General features: G+C 44.6%; 1 protein-coding gene across 1 annotated transcript in view; it reads left to right on the plus strand.

Annotated features, from left to right (window-relative positions):
• Positions 1-25527, plus strand: part of LOC125945707 (uncharacterized) — a 26470-nt gene extending 943 nt beyond the window's left edge. Inside the window, exons 2-8 of the mRNA XM_049667958.1 lie at positions 6953-7246; positions 10719-11057; positions 12619-12772; positions 18784-19025; positions 21662-21883; positions 22500-22643; positions 25165-25527. Coding sequence (XP_049523915.1) covers positions 6953-7246; positions 10719-11057; positions 12619-12772; positions 18784-19025; positions 21662-21883; positions 22500-22643; positions 25165-25527 — 1758 coding nt within the window. The remainder of the gene's footprint in view (positions 1-6952; positions 7247-10718; positions 11058-12618; positions 12773-18783; positions 19026-21661; positions 21884-22499; positions 22644-25164) is intronic.

Genomic DNA, 25527 nt, shown 5'->3' on the forward strand with positions numbered 1-25527 from the left:
CTTTGGTGTATTCGCCGGCTTCTTCAGCTCGGAAAAACACTTTATGTAGCACGTATTCAGCAACAGAAACTCGTATCGAGTATTTTTCATGTTGCCCTACATTTTTCCCTACAATTTCATCTAATTAGAATAAGTTAGAAGTTGAATAATTAATGAAGGCTGATTATGCAACTAGACGGAATGCAACAAATTAGCTGAGTACCTCCAAGCGAAGGCAACAACTATAGTAGCTTGGTGCTGTACACTACATGTCACCTGTACATTGTGAAATCCTTTACGCATGATAGTTGGGGCACCCTGCATATATATTGTATACATGTATATATATATATATATATATATATATAGAGGAGAGAGAGAGAGGAGAAAAAAGGAAAAACCAAGGGATTCGATTTTAGTAATCATGATCATATAAAGCCCACCGACAATGCGCAGAGGAAATCATTGGAGGAAACTCGCTGTGATTGAATTGGAAATGCAGAAAAATAAAGAAAGGGAAAATGAATGTGGACGAAAACTTGCCGCTGGTGGGAGCCGAACCCGTAACCTCCGCAATACGCGTGCGTTGCACTGCCAATTTTGCTGCGGTGACGGGTGTTTCAGCGACCACTTTCAAAAATTTTTAAAGGTTGCCTGTGGCAGATATTACAATCTACTTCATGAGCTAGTGTACTCGAAGAGGCGGACGTTACTTGCACAAAAAATGTAATGCCGATGGACTAATTACAAAATTACTAAGTCAGTTTTTAACTAATTTCCTTATGGCCCATGTCGCAATTTACAAATTCTAGCAGTGGAGTTCGTAGCGTATCCACTTGGAACAAATTCTCAGGATGACACCAGTTTCGAGATAATAATTCTCGAACTCTACGGAGAAATGCATCTGCGTTCCAGTTACTTTTGTGGTTCAAAGCATAAAACAACGTTTTGGTATGAAAGGAACTGGAATGGCAATGCATTTCTCTGCAAAGTTCGGGAATTAATACCTCGAAACTGGTTATATTAGTGAGGTGCTGTTTGGAACCGTGAGATGTAGTCGCGCTTCCAGCGCAAGTAAGAAGTTGATGTCTCCGGCAATTTCTTCGAAACTGTGTCGTCTACTCACCCCCCCTCCCCCAGGTATGAACCTACTATGTGTGAATGCAATACGAAACTTAGTTCTACCTTCGCAATGTGGCCATGGAGTGTTCCCAATCCCTCCGAAATAGTCCTGGGTGCTTAACAAAATTTGACAAAATAATTATTTCAAACTACCAATGGCACTACCAATGGCAAAGCTTTGGCCATGGCTCGCAGAGCTGCCGTGGTCGACTCACCTGTGCCAAGTGTGGAGTACAAGGCCATGCCTCAGACATTTGCGAGGCCACACCTCACTGCGTAAATTGCGATGGTGACCATCCAACATACTCCCGGTCTTGTCCAAGCTGGAAAAATGAGAAAGAAATTCTAACACTGACAGTCCGTGAAAACATATCGTCCAGGGAAGCACGCAAAAGGTGCTCACCATTCCACACGACCACATATGCTGAAGCGGCGCGTCAAGGGGCAGCGTCGCAGCGGCTACTGCCACCTGCCCAGCCCGTGCGCAGCGAGCTGTCGCTTGTGGCTCCTGTCCCCAGGGTGGAAGGAGCTAAGTCTACTCCACCCAACCAGCAAACAGGCCCGGTTATCCTAGGGTTGCCGGCACCACAACAGCCCTCGGTGGCAGCCTGCGCTACGCGTAGCGAACCCGCAGGCCCGCCAGCAGCTCCCACGGTGGGTGCAGTCAAGGCTGCCTCACCCTCACCGGCCCCTGCTGGAGTTGGCAACAGCCGGCGCAGTTCAGGCCCAAAGGCAGTCCCATCGACATCCGGGCTGGTGGGCGCAAATGTCTCGTCCTTCGCGGCGAGACTTTCTCGCGAAACTTCTCGCTCGCAAGAGCGCGTGTCCGGCGACTCACAAGAGCCAATGGACACCAAACCCACCCCGAGGGCGCACCAAGTGCCTAAGGAGCGTCGAGGTTCCCTCGACCGCTTCAGAAAAGACAAATTCCGCGTTACAGGGCCTGGAAAGGGCTCTGTAATCTAATGCAACACTTCCTTTTTTTTAGTACACACAGCACCCATTTACTTTCAGTATGGCCACACAAATTATACAGTGGAACATCAGAGGCCTTCTTAGGAACCTCGATGATGTGCAAGAAATTCTCCACGAACACAATCCAAAGTGCTGTGTGTACAGGAGACTCATTTAAAATCGACACATACAAACTTTCTTCGACAGTATGTTACCTTTCGTAAAGATCGCTATGATGGTCTCGCATCATCAGGCGGTGTTGCCATTGCAATTCACAAAAGCATAGCATGTCAACGTTTGCAGCTGCAAACGCCCCTTGAAGCAGTGGCAGTTCGACTTGTTCTCCTTAACAAACTCATCACCATTTGCTCGCTATACATACCCCCACATTACCGCTTACAGAAACACGAATTTCAGTCCTTTATAGACGAATTGCCAGAGCCTTATCTTGTTCTTGGGGATCTCAATTCACACAGCAGTCTGTGGGGCGACTCTCGCACCGATGCGCGAGGCCGTGTAATTCAAGATTTTCTTTTCTCATCTGGTGCGTGTCTGCTTAACCAAAAAGAACCTACATATTATTGTCTTGCAAACAAAACCTTTTCCTCTATAGGCCTCAGCATAGCTTCTCCATCCATATTACCTGAACTTGAATGGGAAGTTTTAAAAAACCCTTACGGGAGCGACCATTTCCCAATACTGCTGAGAGCACCAAGACAATACGAATCTCCACCATTTGCTCGCTATACATACCCCCACATTACCGCTTACAGAAACACGAATTTCAGTCCTTTATAGACGAATTGCCAGAGCCTTATCTTGTTCTTGGGGATCTCAATTCACACAGCAGTCTGTGGGGCGACTCTCGCATCGATGCGCGATGCCGTGTAATTCAATATTTTCTTTTCTCATCCGGTGCGTGTCTACTTAACAAAAAAGAACCTACATATTATTGTCTTGCAAACAAATCCCCGGTGGAAGGTCGATGCAGCGGACTGGGATAAATTCCAAACAGTTACCAGTAAGCTCTCGTGGGCTGACATTTCATTGCTCGCAATTGACTGTGCCGTCGAGTATTTTAGTAATTTCATAATTGATGCAGCGTCTAAGTGTATTCCCCAAACAAGTGGACTTTTTAGCAAACGCCGTGTTCCGTGGTGGAATTAACAATGCCGGAACGCACGTAGGCAGCAGAACACAGCATAGAGGCAGCTTCGCGATTATCCTACTGCTGAAAACCCTGTCAATTTCAAGAAAATCAAGTCCCAATGTAGGAGAACACGCAGACAAGCCAGGAGAGACAGCTGGCAAACATTTTTATCAAGTATCAACTCGTACACGGATGAGGCCAAGGTTTGCAGCAGGGTCAATAGAGTAAGAGGACGACAAACATATCCACCCCCCCCCCCCCTCCTGGTACACACGCAGGGAGACAGCCTGGAGGACCAAGAGAACCATCTGGGTGCACATTTTAAACGTGTGTCCAGTTCATCGCACTATTCACGAGCATTTATAAGATACAAATCAGCAATATAAAAACAAAAATAGACCGAAAGAGCACCGGGAACGAGCCATATAACCTACCTTTCTCCCTTAGCAGAGCTGCATGCATCACTCACCTGTTGCAACCAATCTGCCCCAGGCCCTGACCGCATACTATATGACATGATGAAAAACCTGCCCTCTGAAACGAAGAAAACCATTCTCTGTCTCTATAACTCTATATGGACCTCCGGTGAGGTGCCCTCTGCCTGGAAAGAGGCCATAGTGATCCCTATCCTGAAGCAGGGCAAGAATCCATCGTCGTCCGTATCGAGTTAGCGGCCCATAGCTCTAACAAGCTGCCTCTGCAAAGTCTTCGAGAAGATGACAAACCGCCGTCTGATACATTTCCTAGAATCAAACAAGCTGCTTGAACCATACCTGTGCGGTTTTCGCGAGGGTCGATTCACCGCTGACCATTTGATACGTATTGAGGCACAAATACGTGAAGCTTTTGTTCACAAACAGTTCTTTCTTTCTGTATTCCTAGACATGGAAAAGGCCTACGATACCACGTGGCGGCTTGGAATACTGAGAGACCTCTCCCACTTTGGTATACAGTAGTAATATGCCAAATGTAATTGAAAGTTATCTGCTGAATCTCACTTTCCGTGTTCGAGTTGGCAATGCTTTATCACGACCTTTTGTGCAGGAAACCGGAGTGCCACAGGGTAGGGTGCTCAGTTCGCACTCTCTATATTATAAAAATGAATTCCTTGCGTCTATGCATCCCACGCAACATGTTTTATTCAACGTACGTCGATGATGTACAGATTCGATTTAAATCGTGCAACCTTGCAATCTGTGAGCGGCAGGTTCAGCTTGGTCTGAACAGGGTGGCTAAATGGGTAGACGAGAATGGGTTCTGCCTAAATCCACAAAAGAGCACCTGCGTCCTTTTTTCTCGAAAGAGAGGACTGTACCCTGACCCCGACATTGACCTGCAAAGACAGAGTCTAATTGTAAAAACGGAACATAAATTCTTAGGCATAATTCTTGACACAAAGCTAACATTCATACCACACCTAAAACATCTAAAAATCAAGTGCATGAAAACAATGAATATTTTAAAAGTGTTGTCACGCACTACATGGGGTAGTGACAAAAAGTGTCTGTTAAACTTGTATAAAAGCCTCATACGAACACGCCTAGACTACAGGGCCATAATTTATCAGCCAGCCACCCCAACTGCGTTGAAGATGCTGGACCCCGTCCACCATCTAGGTATTCGCTTGTCTACAGATGCCTTTAGGACAAGCCCTGTAGAAAGCCTTTACGTGGAATCCGATGAGTGGTCACTCCACTTGCAGAGGACCTACACAGCTTTCATGTATTCCCTTAGAGTGAACGCAAACAGCGAACACCCCTCATATTCCAATGTAAATGATTTGTCCAGCTCCCACCTCTTTCATAACCGACCTGCAGTAAAGAGCCCTTCTCGTTGCGTGTGATAAGTCTGGCTGAGGAAATGGATGTCCCACTCTTTGAACATCGTCTAATGACACCCACTATAGAGGTCTCACCTGTGGCAGTGGCAGATTGTAGAGCTGCGATTTGTGTTTTTTACATGTTACGAAGCACGCCTCGGTTACACACGTTCGAATGCTACTTCCTTGAACTGCAGCATAAATACTCCTGTCCGGAATTTTACACCGATGCATCAAAGTCTCATGCTGGCGTCTCATATGCAGCGGTTGGTCCATCATTTTCAGATGCCGACGCCCTGCACCCCCTAACGAGCATTTTCACAGCTAGAGGCTTATGCAATACTGTCGGCTCTTAAATACATCAAATAATCGAAAATACCAAAAGCAATCATCTACACAGACTCGCTGAACGTAGTAAAAGCCTGAAAACCTCTTAAAAGGCACAAAAATCTTGTAATAGTATCGCTTTATTCGCTCGTATGTAATATTTATGCGACCGGGCAGCATGTTGTGGTGTGCTGGGTGCCAGGACACCGAGACATCGAGGGAAATGTACTGGCAGACCAGCTTGCCACATCCATCGAGGCAAAATCTGGCAACGCATCTAAGCTCGTCCCTGTTCCCGATATGAAGCCATACCTACGCAAGAGACTTCGAGTCCACTGGCAACTTCTGTGGGACGCCCAGACTGATAACAAACTTCATTTAATTAGGCCTCGCTTGGGGAACTGGCCATCGACCACGAAATCTAGAAGAAATGATGTCCTATTGTGTACGCTCAGAATAGGGCACACTTACGGCACGCATAATTACCTGTTGTCTGGAGGCGAACCCCCGACCTGTACTAGATGTGGGGAAGCACTTACTGTACTTCACATGCTAGTACAGTGTCCACTAATACAACCTGAAAGGAAAAAAGCACTTTGTTCAAGCCTATATAGAGAGAATATACCCATTCACCCAGCGATGTTTTTACATAATGACCCGGTATTTGAGCACGATTCAGTTTTAGCCTTTTTAAACGACATCGACATTTTGCAAGTTCTTCGCCCGAGAGATTCGTAGCCGCATCCTCTTTCAGAGGACGCTGCTGCGACAGCATAATTGAAATGCACTCTTCTCCAGGCCCTTGCTTCTAAGGGTCTCTGTGAGGCAGTAGTGCCTGGTATCGCTTACTACCTTTTTATACTATATTATATTAATTGCCCCCCCTATCACGTCCGTGTCATGATCTTAATAAATTTTTTTCTTTTACGCACCTTTAGTGCGCAGAATTGTAGGCCCCTTCACAGCCACCCTAACCTACCCACTGTGATTGATCATACCATTGCTCACTCAGTACACCTCGTCTTGGCGCTCTTTGGCCATAGCTGGCCCTTGCGCCACAAAACAACATATAATATCATCATCATCACCATCCTAAAGTTAAAATTGCATGCGTATAGAATTGCGTGGAAGCGTCATCACATTCTTGCCGTCGGCGTGCGAGACAAATGATAGTAATTATGCTCACACCATTTAGTCATTGCATATGACGAAAATAACTTGTGAACTGCGTTTAGATGGCCGCAAAATGACATGAAACCCCAGGATTCACCATCATCATTCCAACCCAAGACAAAATATTGCATTTTCAACTCTTTTTTCAGGCGAAGTTATCATGGCAAACATGGAAGATGGTTACTTGTCCATGTAGATTGGTTACCATGTCGAAGTGGTTACATTGTTCCCGGACACAACCTGCCTTCAATACTAACAGTGGTACTCTAAAAAAATTGCGTTTACGCTTTCATAACCCACCACTCGGTAATAAGAACCACGTTAAGAACGATTATTTAAATGAGTCGTTTTTTTTCTGGCGTGACCAAAATTTTGCTTAATAGTTCGTTAACAAATATGGTCGCCTTTTCGATTGTTTTCCACCGCAGACAGATGAATCGGGACAAATAATTCCGCGGGCTAGGGCAAACGTCGAGCCACTGCCGACCACGACCACGATCACGATCACTGAGAGAATGGAGAGGTACACGGGCGAGTACTTCGCACCGCGTATGGTCGCAACGGAGATCGCTTCGTCCGAGTGTAACACATCAGTCTGCCGGACCCTCCAACAGTGGTTTGTGTCAACGGTGGTTTCTCAGGCCGATCCTTGCAGAAAGAAGAACCGATTTGTCTGCGACGCCTCACTGAGCTTGCCCCCTTTTGAACCATCAATTGAAAAGGTCAGTGCTCACTTTGTTACTCGACATAGCCTTATACGTACACTCATTACATGTGTGCAGCCGGACGGCCCCTTTGCAAGTCAACAAATGTTGAAAGCCCTGGCATGCGCGGTTCCAGGCCAACTCTTTCTTTGATTTGATGAACAAGCAACCTGACAGAGGAAGCAAGTGAAAATGATTTCAGTTAGAGCAACCAAAAACCGCTTACCGGGTTCCGCCTATCTCGAACATGTGTAGCAGGCGTCACGTTTAGCAAGCGTGCTGCCTTCGAGTTTTCGCTACAATGAAAACTTGGTAAGAAGTTGTATATTCTGTTCAGATGTTCAAGCGCAGCCGCTTTGCATTGTCTTTTAAAAATACGGACGTGACCTTTCTGCAGACTTTCTGTACGCTTTCTGCCGTTTATGGCGCCTTCTTGTAGACTTCACTTGCGTAAACACAAAGTCTGTAGGTTTCCTGCCTGCATCGTCTATATATAGCTTTCCTGTAGAATTGACCCTACAGCCGTTCGGAAGATCCAGTAGGCACACATTCCGCCACTATATAATCTATAACTTGCCAACTTTCTGAGGTCAGATTGTAAACGAATTTTGCACACATTGTAGTTCAGCAGCAGTGTATCTCAGCCTTTAGTACATAGACATTCTGCACCCATTGTTTAGTTGACCCACAACATCTCATTATAATTTTAAAAGAATATGTCGTTAGGTTGATTTTTTTGATATCCTTAATTAATATTTATGTGCCGATTTACACTTTATTTCGCAGAGGCAGATCTCATATGCATAAGCATGTGAGTCGTAATTATTAAAATAGGACAGCTGCTCACTAGACCATTTGGAGGTACATATGCTCGTGGCCATATATAGCGATAGCGTTCTCCCTGTTGTTTGTCGTGTGTCTGTGGGGTGTTGGGTGTCTTTTAACAGCGAAGCTGTTTAAGCTGGAGGTAGTCCTGTGGTGTACGTAGAAAACTCCTCCGCCTGGCGATGATGTCATGGGTGTCGCCTAGCAACGGACCGCCACCTCCTCACATACTACTACTTCGCCGAGTTGGGGCGGAGAGAGCTGAGAGAGAGTGAAAGCAGAGTGTAAAATCGCATCGCGCTGCATAGCGGTCCGAGGTGAAGAGGAGGAGTGAGGAAGGTTGTTGTGGGACGCATAGAACAGCTGACGATGCCGACCGCGTTTCCCCGCGTTCTTGCCGAACGCGCCCGGTGTCTGTGACTGCAGCCGATGCCTCTGGCGGTGGCTCAGCAGGTTTCGACTAGAGAACGGGACACTCGTCGCTTCCGAAAGACTGAAGCGAGAGCTAGGGAACCTAAAACCGAGTGCGTTGCCTTAGCTCCGCAGCAGCGCCGCTCATTCCTCCGCCGTAGCTCTGCCTAGCTTCTCCCCACAGCCGCGCGGGGGCGAAGTTAGGCAATGACGTCACTCCAGAGAATATAGCTCCGCGTCGCCGAGGCGCTGAGACACACTTTGCCTCGTGAGTTTGCGCCGAGCACACGGGTCGTCCGAAGAAGATCGTCACACCCGAAGAATAGGAGGAGCGGCGCGTAAAGCGCCGCACCGCCACTCGAGAGCGACGCCGAAGACTTCGCACCAATCCAGAGTTTCCACATTACCGCCACCTAAAGCGTAGAAAAGCCAAGCTAATAGAAAGGCCAAGTTAGCGCTAACAGAGAACCAAGTTAAAGCTAATGAAAAGCCAAGTTAAAGCTAAGGAAGGGCCACCAGCTTCGCTGTTTACTCAGATTTCGCACCATTAGTGGGAAGCTGCCCCCATTTTTAAAATTCTCTACATTTGGCATTTTCAAGCGTTTATATGTCTTGATTACTTACAATTATTAAGAGTAAGGTGTGGGTACTTACTTTCTTTCGCGTGTTCGGTTCACAACAACTGGCGCTGTCGCCAAATCTCGCGTGTACATTGCAAAATTTAAATCAAGGCTGCGCAGTGCTACCAATTTTTTACTCCGATATGAGGTAATGAACCCAGCTGCAATAACGGCTTGAGGAGATGAAATTTAGTCATACCGTGGCGTATTTCTTATCCCTGTAGCTGCTGCAGAATTTTCGGCACACCGTCTGCGTGCTGTGACTGCAAATGTTCTGTCGACTTTCTGGAGAAAAATGTGCTTTGGTTGGTAGCAGGGAGCTAGCTGACAGAGGGCGGCAGAAAGTTTGGAGACTGTCTGCATGTTTTCTGCAAACCAAGTGGCACATTAGCTACACAATTTCTGAAGAAAGGCCACAACGTTTTTAGCAACGATGACTACTGTGGACACGTAAGTGTACGTGGCCGGAAAACGCCATGCAAGAGATAGTATATTGATCAGATTGCATCCTCTCTCAGAGGAACAATCACTCCATACAGATGATAAACAGCTGCTGTAACTATATTAACAGCGGAGCTGTTCAGGCCAGCTGTGAGAGCTGTGAGTACGTAGCGCGTAAACAGAAAATGTGGGCCGATCCTGGCGATAGTGCAGAAAAGGTCCAAGCGCATTGGCACATACCCCTGTGAATTAGCGAAGCTGAGCCTGGCTAACTCTAGCTAAGCATGGTTGGGACTACTTAAGCTTAATCAGTCATCGATAGCCGATCGATAGCGAATGAATAGCTAATCGATAATTGATCAATGATCAATAAATTCCGGAAAATACTGGGGATCACTTGGTAGTGCTTGTCTAACCCAAAAGCCAGGACTAGCTAGGTGCCCGTCAGCTACACTGTCTCTTTAGCATTGCGCCTCCAGTGGAAGCTACGCTAATTTTTGTGCCTGCTCTACAATTTATTTTTGTTGCACTGCGGCTAAAGTGCGCTAACCTTTCAGCTTCCCCTCCAGTAATTACAAATACTCTGCTATGCATACCTGCGACTGCATCTGAGTACAAAGGTTTATTCATAAGCACATTTGAGATGGTTTTTGTTTACTACGGAAGCCATAGGAGATAACAGTTACTTTGACGCCTAATAGCATAACACTTAATGCCCAGTAAATACTAAAGAAGCTGAGAAAGAAGGAAAAGAAACACAATAACGTAGGGTAGGTACACTTCCTCAGCACTAAAGAAACAACTAAGTTTTATTGCTCCACTAGCGACAATATATTAGGGCACAATACAATATACAGGCACGAGCATTGTATAAATATAGTTTCTCTGTTTTATATTAATAAAGAACCGTTCATCTGTAGTGGCGTCACTTTTACATTACTGCGTTCGTTGTCATTCCCGAGCTGCTGCTTTTAGCATGTCAAGCTAACTAGCAAATGACCTTGTGCTGAGCAATTCCGATTATTCCACACGTGTACGAATGTTTTCATCTTCTAAGCTCAGCGTATCAGTTTCCAAGCATAGTACCGTACCACTTGGTATGTTCATTACCTTAATTCTAGCTACTAGCTGACAGACAGGATCTTTCTGGCTCTGCACGGTTATAAATACCTACAGCAGTAATTCTTTTCTAGGTACCCGCCGTCACTGGAAAACTCACAAGCACCGAAGGCACCGAGGCCGTAGCCAATGCTATGGCCGTCAAATCGCAAAGTAAAAAGCAGCCACAAGACAGCAACGAACTGTTCCAGTCGTGCTTTCGTTACTCAATGCTGCGAAAAGAGGGCGTGGAAGACGTTCTGCTGTTCCTATCGAACTTCAACCTGGATTTTCGCCACATGGTGGAAGACAGTAACGAGCACCCGTTGACCCGGATGATGGAGCTGTCATTCGATTATGGCATAGACGTTCCGGTGTCCTTCACGAGGATGCACAACATCGCTGGTGATGGCCCGCAAGCGTTTGTGCTTCAGGTACACATCACTTTAAGTTGCTGTCATGTAATTTATTACAACCATAGTTTGTTTCTTACGTTTGGAATACTGTCAACCCCATGCTTAGGCTTATTACTGGAGTGTATATAGAGTATATTACATCATTATATTCAAGTAGGTTCTATGATAACGTACATAATATACAAGCGAGAAGACAACAAACAAACAAAAAGAAAAGAAAGAAAGGAAGAACCGCCCAAGAATGTACTGGTGCACATGTAAAGTTTTCGTCTTCGTAGGATCTCCAAGAAAAAAACTTATCGAGATGGCTGACTGGGCAAGTTGGCGATTCATAACCGTGAGTGTAACGGGCGAAGGATAAACGTGGACGACACAAGTGACAAGGACAAACGCAGGTGACAAGGACCAGCCCTTGTACTTGTCAATTGTATTGTCCACGTTTTACGTTCGCGCTGTACACTCACAGAAAGACTTATCTCTGCTTTTTTGCATTGTTGGCTGTACAGCAATAACTAGCGAGTGTGTTCCTTTGCCCTAATAATTTTGGGGAAAAAATCGAAGTGAAATATTTTCCTCTAACAAATATATCCTTTCAAGACTGAATCACGGTTTTGGCACACCTTGGCCTTGCCCGTTTGCATCAACGATAACTAGAGTATTAATATTGAACGGTCCTTTCAGGAACTGATGAAAAGAAATTGATTGGATATATCTTAAAAATGCATAGCTAGAATAAGGCCTTTCTCGGTTGGTGAATTGGTGCGCTTGTAGAGATAAAAAATCAACCTTATCGCCTTGGTGCTGTGCGCTTTCAGTTATAGAAATATCGGTGTTTGTTAAGTAAAACCACAATACCATTGGTCTGATTACTGTGGTGTACAATAAGTGCTCTATTGTCGCTTGGCATTGTGGGGGGTTTACGTAAAGCGAAATAACTTATAGCTTTCTTTGACAGGGCTTGTACGTGCGCTGTTAAGCTATGGTCAGTTGAAATTACAACAGTGAAGTGTAATAGAAATGAGTAAGAGCTCGCAATTGTAACACCGTTAAAGCAGTATGGGACGGATAGTTTCCATCAGTTCTAGAAATTTTTATTGTGTGTGGACATCACTGTAAGTGTTCTAGAAGCATACTGTCAGTTCAATAAATCAACCAAACAAGGAGATGATGTCGCCATTCGTAACATTTGGTGAAAATTGCGTCACCGTGTCTTCGCTATCACCCCACCATAATGAAATTCAATATCTACCCCGCGCGTCACATCAAACTAATAGCGGTAGTACCTCATTTTCCTGCTTGTTTGCGCCCTTCTATTGATCGTACACTTCAAGTCAATACTGACTTCAACCCAAAATAAAAATTGGTTGTTAGTCAGCACGTCTTCTCTCTTTGTCGTCTTCTATTTTAGGCTAGTTTTTTTTTCAACTTTTGTTGTGTACCAACCAGCGAAATTCAACACGCTATGACCGCCACCCAATTACTCTCTCTTTTCGCGAGTTAGATTTCAAGGCATCCTTTCCGGTATAAAATCTTCCTATTCATTCATTCATTCATTCATTCATTCATTCAATTCTTGCAGGTCAACATAAACCAAGAAGTGAATGAATTTTTCGTGGCCTTAGACGGCTTGGACGAAACAGAAGTGAAGGAGTTCTACGAGCTCTGTCTCAGCCATTATGCTCTACTAAATCACACCAGCTTTGCAGAAGAGCTGATAGACGCTGACGTTGAACGTAAGTTTTTCATGCGGTATGCCTTTCGGATGTAGATTAGGATGAAACACTTTTCCAGCGTTGAAAGCAATATAGACAGTCAGCCGTAAGAATAAAATTGTCTAATTATAAATTGCGCAGCTTTTTCTATAAGCTCACAACATTTTCTTCTTTTCCTCTTGACTCGAGAACAGAAGTTGGCAAAACAAAAGATCCGTCTGCTTATGTTATGAAACATAGAGCAGTGTTGGGGATAAGAGGGTTAAAGGCACACAATATCCATTTTGGCCACACTTAAGATTATTTATCTTAATCGGAAAGTTTTGATTTAGTGACACCAAACTTGTAATAACTCATCACTTTCCTTAGCGCGTAAATTATAACACCTGTAGCCACATCTCGTTGGTCAGGCTCTGCTTATATCTTCTTAATATGAATTTATATCCCAGCCAGAGGAAATGTCGCCTAATTAACGATTTCACATATATAGTGTGTGTAATCTTTTAGTTCTTGACCATGTTGCAAAAAGTAAGTAATATGGGTGCAAAAAGTTTAACTATGAGGTTTAACCTCCAAAAACAGCACGATGGCTCATGTGGGAGGCTGTAGTGGTAGGCTCCGGATTAATTTTGGTTACCTGCGAGCGCGATTACATTATTCAGTAAAAGTAGGTCTATATTAGATGCGAAGCAGCTTATGGCGGTGGCTTTGTCCGTCCCTCCATCCATCCGCCCTGCGGCGACCACACCCGCACTGCGCATGCGCATCCTCCTCCCCTTCCTCTCCTTGTCTCATCTCCTCTCCAATCGGCATTCCTCCTCTCCTCTCCGACGATCATCTCCTCTCCGGATTGCGCAACGAATGGCAACACCTGCGGCTCCGCGCGCGATAATGCGAAGCAGCTTAGGTTAGAGGCGCGACGGTAGGCGCTGCATACTCCGCTGGGGGGCGCCACTGTAGGTCGCGGTATAATGACGCGCGCGCTCCGCTCCTCTCATTCTCCTCCCGCAACGCCGCGATGAGTGCCACGGACAGCGGCAGCGTCAACGCCAGTGTCAGCGCCGTGGACAGCGCCGCGGAGAAGAGGGCTCGAGCCCCTGCCACGAAGCGGAAGCGGCGACAGGCCGATCCCGAACTTCGGGCTCGCGAAGCCGAAAGGAAACCTCAACCTAACGGAAACGACGAACTGAAAACTAATGGGAACTTGAGTCGACCCCATGGCTGCTTCGCATACTACTCAGGGTTCCCCTACGGGAAGATGGTGTAATTTTTTTGAGATAATAAGTTAGTATCATCATGCTAGGGTGTTATACAGACATAATGGAGGTAAGAGAATTTATATTTCAGTAGATTCAGCGCAGCATTCTCGAACAAGCAGAACAATATCTTTTGGACAGTTTATTTGTACATGTATACAGTTCATGAGAGCAAATATCGCTTTATGAATTTCGAACAATGTTGGGTAGAACCTTTATTGTCATCTTAATAATGTAGTTTATAGTCCAACCTTCTGCTAATTTCTTGGGCTTCGTTCACACAGCTCAACGTCTCTGTGTCGTCGTCAAATACATCATAAAACATCAACGTGACAGGGACGATATTCGCACGTCGAAGGATCGTTAGGGCTCAAGATAGCACCCTATAGCTTCCGGAAAAAAAAGTATGCGCTAGGGTGAAAATTCAAATAATAGAAATGGGATAAACTAAATGCATTTATTAAGATACTTATACTTCTTAAAACACGCTGTCGCTAGAAAATGTAACACTCTAGACCGAGTGAAGGAACTTATTGTCGTAAATTCGATGTTAGTGCGCGAAATTCATGGCGACATACAAATACCTCTTTGTGAGTTATTTCAACGATGACAATAGCTGCCCATGCAGATATCTTATGTTCACATTTTTGCTTACACTGGTGCTACATCTAAATGTATGGCCCATTTTACGCCATGTACGTCTGTGAATATATCGCATGCGGCTGGTCACATTCTGTGCGCGCATTTTCTCGACTCAATGCTAAACATCATGCTCAACATCAAGCTATCAAGCTTGATGTTTGAAGCTATCTGTTTAGTGATGTTATCTCACAAGTCCTCTAATGGTACAGCCTTCGAAGCGTCTTCCTGATCTATTCATTCTCTCAGTTGCAGACATTGTTAATCGTCCGGCGAATTCCAGTGGTCTCGCAAGCATAGACGTTGCGTCACTGTCCGAACATACGGGTGTGGCAGCAGGTTCGTACAAATTTAAGCACTTCTGGGGCTTCATTTCAGTTTCTCAAGGCTAAAGATGTGTGATTAAACGTGCAAAGCCAAGTAAAGGCTCGGCTATCTGCGAACCGCGTATTAACTAGAAATATTTAGGGTGCAGCGCTTCACCATCTCAAGTACAACGCCAACCTAAATTTGGTAATAACAAGATTCATATCACTGATGAAAATTGCTTAGTTTTGCTAAGTGAGATTGCCAGCATATTGAGGTGAAGAGCATATATGCCAGGAGAGATGCTGTTTTCTACTTCAGGTGCTCTCTCAAAGTGTTAATGTACTTTTATTACACATTTGCATACAAGGCACCTCAGTCCGTGCGGATGATCATATAAATATGTAGAATAAATGACGAAAGCAAGAAACAACAAAGCAGTCAAATCATAAAATGAAAAGTCTTAGATCAAGGGAAATAAATGCTGTATGAGCATCGCTAGAGCTCTATTATGTACCCTAACAGTAAATGTTTACTTAAACCAAAGCGTAAGTTAACACGTGTCCTCCTCAGGGAGAGAAAGATAATGTACGTAGACCCATGATCAAAGTTATGCGGACCATGAGTTCTACAAAAAAAACCGGAACTCTTAGCAACTTAGACTGGCAGCTTGGCATTCACAAATGCACTGCGCCATTCAAAGAGCAAATGTGAATGGCCGTTTGAGTTTCATCAAACATCAAGAAAACTCGTTTTTTTCGCAGAACACATGGAACGCATACTCAATTGTGATCCCTGGTGTAAGGAGCAGAAAATTAAATACCTAATGCTCAGCATCATGACACAGGAACTTACGCTGCTAAATTGAATTTTCTGTTCGCTGGCGTCTGTGGTGATCTGCCATGCATACTTTTGTAACGAATATCTATAATAATCTCTCATACGGATCGCAGGTCGATGGAAGCAGTTGTTGGACGCGTACCACAGTCGTTCACAGGTCGGCCAGCGCGGCAACGTGACGGCTGACGAGCGCGCTCTAGTTCTGTTGGCGTACATGTCGCGACCCAACGAGAAGCTGGCAATGCGGCGCCTCCTGGCGTGGCACGTCCTGCTCTACCTAGTGGGTCCGAAAGCGGAGCTCCTGGAGGCACTTTCTGGGACGCAGGGAGATCCAAGGGCCAATAACGACGACGTATTGGCGGTAACGTAAACTACCTTTATTATAACTCGGGCATTTCTCTCTGTCTGCTCTTTGTTTCTGGCTTTTTATTTTTACTGTTGACATTCTACGGGATACGGGAAGGTATATGCTGATTCCGGTTAAAATTAGCCTCCCCACATAGCGATGACTCGATCATTTCAGTCATCAGACAACAAATGACAACTCTCTGCACTTCTGTGAAAAAAACAAACAAAAAGAAGTAAAAAAAACAAGAAAAACAAAAAATAACTAAATAAAAAACACTTCTGCACATTGTCCAAGGAACATAAGACTATCACTCGCATCTGCGCGTTATGCTATTAGATACGCCAATCGGAGGAGAGCGAACCGCCAACGCAAAGCCTTAGTAAAAAAAGAAAAAAAAGTATTATCTAGAACGTTTTAGCTTGTACGTGAGATACTTATCGTTCGCGCAATGCTGTGTTACCTGGCGCATAAACGTGAGCAGCTGGGTTGGTGGTGCCATCTTATGGAGCAGAGTTTAACCTGAGAGGACGAAGAAATATTACAGTAACTATCCATATCCTACTTTTTTGCTCGTGTATAGGGATTACAGGGAGGCAATCGGCATGACGTAGTCCCTTTTGTTTTATATTGCATCCTACAAGAGCATCAATGCAACATGAAAACGTTCCAGGTGTTCTTGTACAAAGCGTCACAACATATCGCTACCAGTGTTTTTCCTGCTGTCCACGTTAACCTTCACCATGTATTTACGTGAAATCATACGGGCACGCACAAACTAAAAGTCTTGATGATACCAAGAATATCGCTGTTCTTATTTATCTAATTCCGGTAAGCTTTCCAGTTCCACTCTCTGTGCAATAGCAGCCCCAAACAAATAGGATAAATGTTCACTCTTTACCATTTAGCCTCATCAGAAAATTAAAAAAACAAGCTCAGCAGGTGTTTTTATAGCAATCCGCGCTAGAAAGCAATACCACACTGAAACTGCATCGGAATAAGTATATATGAAGACAATATTGTAGCGTGCTCCTCACGTAATGAAACAGGGTGGCTGCTTGGGCTCGTTGGTAAGATTGCTTCAGACGAGAAAAACCCTTTTTAGTGCTGGAAAAGTTGAAGGGATGAAGACGGTAACAGGACAGAGCACACACTGAAAACAACATTTATTGCTCAGATGCCGCGAATATAACTACAATCGCAGCGTGGGAGGGGGAGAAGGAGCAAATAGGGGGGGGGGGGGGTGTTAACATAGGCACATCTCCAAGAACAAGCCTAATCCCAAAAGATATCGATATTCATGATCTAGTAAGTGAATAGATGGAGAACTCGCATTTTTCTCTTGCGCCGGATATAAAAAAGGCTTCATGAATTTCCCGTGCCGTTTTGTCACTGTATTTGCTCACAACTATGAAATCGTCACAACCTACGTGGAATTCACCCCCATGTGAGTTGTTTAATGCATTTCACCCCCTCTTTACCCCCTTCCATCGTCCCCCTTCCCCCAATTGCACCTATACTGCCGCCATCAAATAAATAAACTTGGTTGTTAGTGTGCGCTCTTTCCTGTCGCCTTCTACCTTCCTTCAGTGCTTAAGAAAGTTTCCTTTGTCTGAAGTCAGGTAATGTAGAACGATGTTCATCATTTTTCTTGGAACTTGAATTAAGTTCATCTATACTTCTTTAATGGCTCAAGGACAACATAACTTGAACATGATTTCTCGCTTCATGGCAGAAGACGCCTTGCAATAAATGATATATTGAGAGTTACGACAATATATTGAGGTATTCATTAGACAACTTGCAGTCCATGCAGTCCATTTATAATTATTTGTATTCAGTAACTCTCTCGGTAGTAATGCTAGCGTGACAATGACTTCTAATGCAAAGAGTATCGGCGAGTTCGTAGGAAAACTTAGCACCATCTGTCCCTTAAGTTGGGGGCATTTGCGATTACATAATGGCGCATATACAGCAACAAAATAATATACAATCGAAAATGTGTGTCATGGCGCTTGTCCCACAGGCGCATCCAAGAGGAAGGTGCGCACGCATGATGACAAAATTGGATGGCGTCCGGTACCGAGCTCTCGACATCTTGGAAGGTGAGCAACGTGTTCTTTCGTTTCATTCAAAGCGTTACTTCAGCTTACTTCAAAGTATATGCATAGTAATAAATTTTCAAGAATACAGTCGCCACTGCACAATAATTTCAAAATTTGTAATCCTGTCGCATGTAGTAGCAACTTAATGAGCATGTATGCACAATATCACTTTACTACTAATAATAATTTGTTGCTAGTGCATAGGAAAAATAGCAGCTGCACCTGAAGACATACTCTAAAGTTGTAGGTGCCACAAAGCACTACAGCTGCTTCATCACAAAATATTAGTTAAAAGTAGAACTTCCAATACAACTACAGTCGAACCCGGATATATCGAATCTGAAGGGGATCACAAAAAAAGTTCGATATATAGGTAATTCGACAAAAATTTTCAAGAGGATTTTACTGCTGTTCGTTGAACAAAATAATTCGTAATATGTGGGTTTGGTATATCCGGGCCCGACTGCACATGAAGCCGTAATCTCCCTTCAACGTTTAGGAAAGGTGGTCTCGCTTCATTCCTTCCTACGTTGATTTCAGGTAACGGTGCCGTTCCCGTCGACACCATTGCTAAAGTGGCGATATTCATGGATCAGTTCCAGAGTGCTATAGCGTTCGTCTACAACAGCTCGCAACAAATCGTGAGATTCGCCTCACCGGCTTCCTCAACCACTCTTGCTGCTGCTGGCACTCCCAGTAAAGAAGTTGCGCTGTTCCCGAAGCTGACGTCCCCGAATGGGGCACCCGGCGAGCTTTTCACGGCCATGGAAGGTGCCAAGAAGGTGCGACCGCGTTGTTCCTGTCAAATACCTCTATTCTTTACGGCCACGATGTGGCCTTTCTTCCGGCTGGCGTTGCCTTAGTCACTTACCCATATACCATCACAAAACTTAATTTATATCTCGAGAAATGCGCTCGTCAGAGTCGCTGCGGAGGCAATAAATAGTTACACGTGTAATATTTCTCGTAACTGGCATTGATGATGATATAGGCTGTTGTATAACGTAAGGACCTGGATGGCCAAAGAGCGCTAAGAAATGTAATGAAGCAGTCGACGGTGCAGTCAATGACAAATACTAGATGTAACGTGGTTGAATGGAGGCGTAAAACATTCACTGTAAAGTGCGTAAAGTTTTTTTGTTTTATACAGGGTGTCCCAGCTATCACGCAGCACAATTTAAAAAAAAGAGGAACGGCGTCACGCGAAGCAAACCTAGTGCGTATTGTTTCCAGTGCAGTAGAGTAGACGCCAGTAATTTTTTCGTTACTGAGATTTATTTAGCTAATTGTAAATAATTATCTAACTCGAAAATTACTGTCCTAATTATCAAAGTGTCAATGAGAAAATTGCAGAACATGAACAACCCCCAATACAGCTTTCTGTTGCTCAATACGTGCTACATAAAAGTGCTTTTCTGGTCGTGAAAGGTGCCCCCGAATACACGCAAAATGTCTCGAGCGACGGCATTCTACTCTCCTTCAACGTAGTTCCTTCCTTTGGCATTGCACATAACAGTGCAATGCCAAAGCCATCACACGCCAAGGCGGATAAATAAGTAAATGTGGATAGCTGAATAAGTCTGCATTTATTTGTCAAATTTTAAATTATAAAGTTGTAGATAATCGTAAGAGACGTCAGAAAGAGGCGTGTAGCAAGGTACACAGCGCGTGTTTATTTTCTGTGGCGTAGACAGAAAGGCCGCGGAATGGGAAAAATGCCATGGGACTACGCACCCTTGCGCCATGCGAATTCCTACTACAATTATCAGACGGAAGTGGGGCGTTAGTGTGAAATGAAGCTGCAAGCAGGGCAGTTCGGTCAGCAAGTCAGTACGGTAAGGATCTTTAGTACAGTATTGGATTTGCCTAAGCACTGTCCTTCGGGCTTTACAGATCACTTTCCAATGTGATCATTTTCAAGAAATGGCTGCTTTATAAATTAACATAAATAAACACAACAAAAACTGTGCAACAGCGGGATTAGCATATAAGCCCGATATTGAAACCATTGAAACGCCACGAACGAATCCGTCGACAAGCGGCATCGAACACCATTTAATATTTCCCGCAGGTAAGCCAGCAAAGTCGGGACCCTTCGCACTTCACGATTTGACCACCTTGCATGTTCGCGTAGTCTAATTGCCTTGCACGTTTAGTAACGCATAAATTTGTTTAATTTTTTACGCCTATAAATACAGATACAGCAAAGTAAAGCTGCAAGAACGTAAGCCACATGCGTGAAGATGGGACAAATACATATAATAGCCATCATTCCTATTGTGGCTGAATTATCGCAGCGCCAGAGCTCGCTCTAGTAATTATTGTAAGAAACTGCATTCCTTACGCACTGAACAGCAGTGTCATCGAACCGCCTCAGTGAGAAAGCCAGCGGTTCATGACAGGCTCACCGCTCAGGCCAGCGTGTTTCTTTGGTACGCAACAATTGCTGAAGAATGTTCGCGCGTCAGGGAAAGAGTACACTAGCTGTTGTCATCATCGCGGGACCCAGTGACATATGAACATCCTTTCCTTCCCACTGAGACTCTTTGTTGGCACTGATATCCCATGAGCGTGCTCGCACGTTGCTGCATGGTAATTTTCAAATTTGGCATGTTTCATCTCTTCGCAGGAAAGAAATAAGCATCGGTGTGTATGACACTGGAAATGCCTGATTGTATAGTCCCTTATGATTCTCTACAACTGCATAATTGACACCATGGTAATCAGTCGAAATATAAAGCTTATTATATTGGAATAAGATCAGATGTCGGGAACAAAATCAATGTTACTTGCTGTTTCTCCACTGAATTTGTGAACAAAACATAGAAATGGTTCTAATCGGAAAGGACGGTCCGCCCATATTTATTAAAGCTTCGTGCGTGATATCTGGGACACCGATTATGTTGCGTGTGCTGACGGTTATTGCGGTATATACAAGCACGCACACACGCACACACACTCATGCATACACACACACACATACACACACACGCACATACAAGCACGAAAGGAAAAACGACCGATACGTAAGCTGCAGAGCTGAACGCTGCAGCTGATCGTTCTTCTTGCTGTGAGCGCCGCCTGGGCAAGCAGATGCGGGGACTACACATACATACATACATATATACATACATACATACATAGATACATACATAGATACATACATACATACATACATACATACATACATGCATGCATGCATGCATGCATGCATGCATGCATACATACATACATACATACATACATACATACATACATACATACATACATACATACATACATACATACATACATACATACATACATACATACATACATACATACATACATAGGCATTACTTGCGTTTTTACTCTGACAACCTGAAAGTGTTATGTCCTTGTTATATCCACCCTACTCAGTTAATGCATCTCCGTTCAGGAGACCGGAGGTCCCAAAGAGAAAGAGGCGACTGAGGCCGGTCGCAGCTTCCCTCTTCTCTGGCTGCGACATCTTCGAGCGTGGCACGCCCTACCACCCCTGGTGCAAGCCTTGCTTCCGGTCATGGTCTCGCTGGACAAGGACCGACCAGCATCCTTCTTTCGGCTTCCCTACTACGATGCCGCTGCACTGCCGGCTTACAATTTCGCTGGCCTTGGTCAGGTGCGTCACTATGTGCATCTACAAACTATGAGTGCACTAATTGATGCGGGTTAGCGTTTCACGACTCTTCGCAATACGGAACGTGTCAAGGGAATACACTGTTTTATTCCGGACCACATAAGCCTTATAACCAACATTACTTTGCATTTGAGCATTTTCGTCACATCTATTCCCTACCCGAACCACACCGCTGAGATTGCTGGTTTTATTGCATTGTAGGAAAGGATCAGATTTTTTCCGCGAATTATGCGAGCATAAACTGGCTGGGAACAGGGGTCACTGTGCTTGCTATAAATTACACGTTCTAAGCCCACGCTCTGGCGAGTGCGTAGTCACACCAGAAAGAAATGCAAACACGATAGAGTGAAGTAGGAGGATAACTTCGCTTTACACATTAACCGCTGTGCTTACATCTGGGTGATTCATTCGCATATCCGTTGCTTTGGGTCCAGAGCGCACACATAGTTCTAGGGTACGCCGCAATCACACATCTGACTTCGAACTATTCAAGAGTAAGAGGTCGTCTTCTTTATTTCTTCCCGTTGTAGTCTTATGTTTACGTGATAGCCTGTTGCAGCATTTACGCGTGAAATTAAAACATTCACTTCGGTTTTAGGTTATAGCTCGGGCGTTTGTCCACCGCAACGAAGAGATGTTGCGCCATAATCCAGCCATGCGTGAACGCTGGAACCGTTTCTGGGGAGCAACCGGTGCCATCAACCGTGGCGCCACTTACTGCCTCGTCACCGGTCGGAGACAGGTAGGGCCAGGTTTCTTGCCCTGAGCTGGAACCTTGAAATGCACGTGGTCACTTGTTACGCTAAGGCTGTACATTTCTTGCGTTCTAGTGGAGCGGGTAGGTGGAAGTTATTAAAATAGTAGGAAGTCATGGCTATGGAAGAACGGGCTAGAGAAACTCTTGACAAAGTCAACAACAGATATAAAGAAAGACGCGAACATTTCATTTAAGTCTGCTAACTAAAAGCGAATGTTTGCGCTGGGAGAGAACAAGAGGCCAATGGGCTACCCGACATGGTTGTCCATTAGCCATAGCGTTGCGCTTCCTGTTATTTCTTTTAGGAAAACGCTTTTATTAAGCATTAAAGCACGAACGTAACTGGAACACCGGTGCATTTCGTCGGACACATTGAAAATTGATATCTCGACACTGGTGCAGTCCAGAGAATTTGTTTCAAGCGAATACGCCTAGCGAATCATCACTATATTTCGCAGATTTAAATGTGACACCTAAAATAAATAAATAAAAAGTTAGGGTAATTACGTTTATTATTTAATTAGCCAATTTTGATTTCCCGTAGAAGTAATGGCCGCCTTATCAGGGCAATTAGGTCGAAGATTAGAATTATGCTATCCGACACAGGCAATATAAGAAATTTTGAACCTTCTAAAAAAAGGCACGCAGTATATTGCTTAGAAATTGACGACAATTAGGGCATAGAAAGAGTAATAAATAAAGCCACAAGAATGTCGAAAGCCACAAGCAAGAAGATCAGACAAATCCATGTGCCAACCATTATTCCCATGGCGGCTGTATAATCGCAGCGCCACCGTTCAGAATGAGATTCAGATTTATTACAGTAATGTGGTACAGATTAAAAGGCACAGAATAAGTACCACGATAGGGTGTCCCAATGTTAAAAGCCGTCCGGGGGACACCCTCTAGTAATTATTGTAGCAAACAATATGGACTATTCTGCCAATTTACGCCTCAATATCAAGTCATGTTTATGGGTTGCCATAACATACAGAAGTAACTGTACAACACTTCGCTTTTTTGAAATATATGTTTTAGCCAAAGATCACAAAGCATTAGGCAAAAGTACGCCTAAAGCTATGCCGTTGAAACATTTCTTCCTGATGGGCGCCGAATGTAAATTTGAATTCGAAGAGGGCACCGATTAATGAAAAAAAAAACGATGAAGATCACGCACACTTGGGAATTGAAGGGGAAGTTTCCTAGAGCCAGAAATGCAAAATGCCGAACTGCTACACAACGCGCGCTGCAGATTTTAGAGACGAACGCACTCGTCGTCCACCTATATTTGACCTTGCAAATGAAAGGAGCATTCTTTATTCAGCAGTAAAACATGTTGAATCAGAAGACACGACATGTTTAAGCTTGTCTAAACGCGCCTTAGTGGTGTAGTCTGACGAGAGAATTTCGTCGACAACGTGTTCGGCAGCTTCTATCTTCGTCGTGGATCGAAGATGTACGCGCTCACTTATTATAAGGAATATTGTTGCGATGCGACGCACCTAATGCGCCAGACGACTCAAAGCACTGGCTTGCGCGAGGGAAATCGACAAATGTGTTTTATTCTGTATTTTTCGGCACTTGCACATGGCCTAATTGTTATAAAATCAGGCTTCTGTGCTGGATGAACTGCGTTCGAAACCAAAAATCTCAAATGTTTTCTCTTTTCATAAAGAATATATATGTCCCAGTCAAGGTCGCACTCAAAAGTCCATTAAATGGACAGACAGGAAGAGAGGTGAAAACCGCAGTGTAGGGAGAAGAGCCACAGAAAGCTATCGCTTTAAAGTTCTGTCACGTAACTCCTGAACGACTCGTCATGGTGCATTCGGTGGACGTATGAACTCATTGTATGGATCTGTTCACGGCAGCGTTCTTCACTATTTGAGTAGGTCTCCGTCAGCACGTCCACTAAAAATACTGCCACATGAAGGTAAGGACGAGGTGGGCCTCAATCTTTCGGCGATGACTTTTCGAGCTGGTAGTCGCTGGAGCCACCTCGACGACTTCCAGCCGCAGTATTGGCAGTGCGATGGCGATGGCAGTGCGCAGCTGAGCACGAGGTTGCGGTTTCAAGTACCAGCTGCTGCGGCGGCATTCTAATAGTTACGTTTAATAGTTTAGAGCTGCTGTGCGATTTTTTCGGTGCCCATTAAATTACTCCAAGAGACCAAAACTAATCTGGACCATTCCACTGCGACATTTCTCATAACACGCTGCCCAATTTCGGGGTGTCACAATCCCCTTACGTTTGTCGTTCGTAGAAGAAAAATAAAACGCTTTTCTCTGTACACAAGGCAGGTAGTTTCAAAGAAAATACGCTGATTCAGAAAACTAACATATGGTCGATAGGATGCAAATAAAATACGTTAGAGACGTTTCAAAACGAATGAAAAATTAAGTACTCGGACAAACGTAAGTGATTGCACATTCAGATAACCTAGTGGTGGCAGAACAGAAAATAAAGTGATGTACTTTAATTTTGCTACCTGTCTTTGTGGAGCAGAATGACACCTCCCGGCGAGGGACTCCGAACGGCACCAGAACTTCCGAGTGGGTGATCCGGGACCAGGGCCCCACCTTGAAGCTGAGCTACCTGGCCTTCTTAAGATCCCGTCGCACGAACACCGGGTTGACAAAACCCAAGGAGCGGCTAGCGGGAATTCGCCTCTCTCGAGAGCAACTCTTCCTCACGATGCATTGCGCCCTGAGCTGCTCCATGGGTGTTGGCCTCGACACCACCACCCGACAAATGACAACCCGCCAGAAGTGCGTAGTGGACTACGCGACGACGCTAAAACGCTTCTTCGATGGGCCGTGTACGAATGCTACAAGAACGAATAGCCCGCACAAATGTAGCTACCTGTAG

Source organism: Dermacentor silvarum, chromosome 5 (assembly GCF_013339745.2).
Source record: "Dermacentor silvarum isolate Dsil-2018 chromosome 5, BIME_Dsil_1.4, whole genome shotgun sequence".
NCBI classification, from domain to species: Eukaryota; Metazoa; Arthropoda; class Arachnida; order Ixodida; family Ixodidae; genus Dermacentor; species Dermacentor silvarum.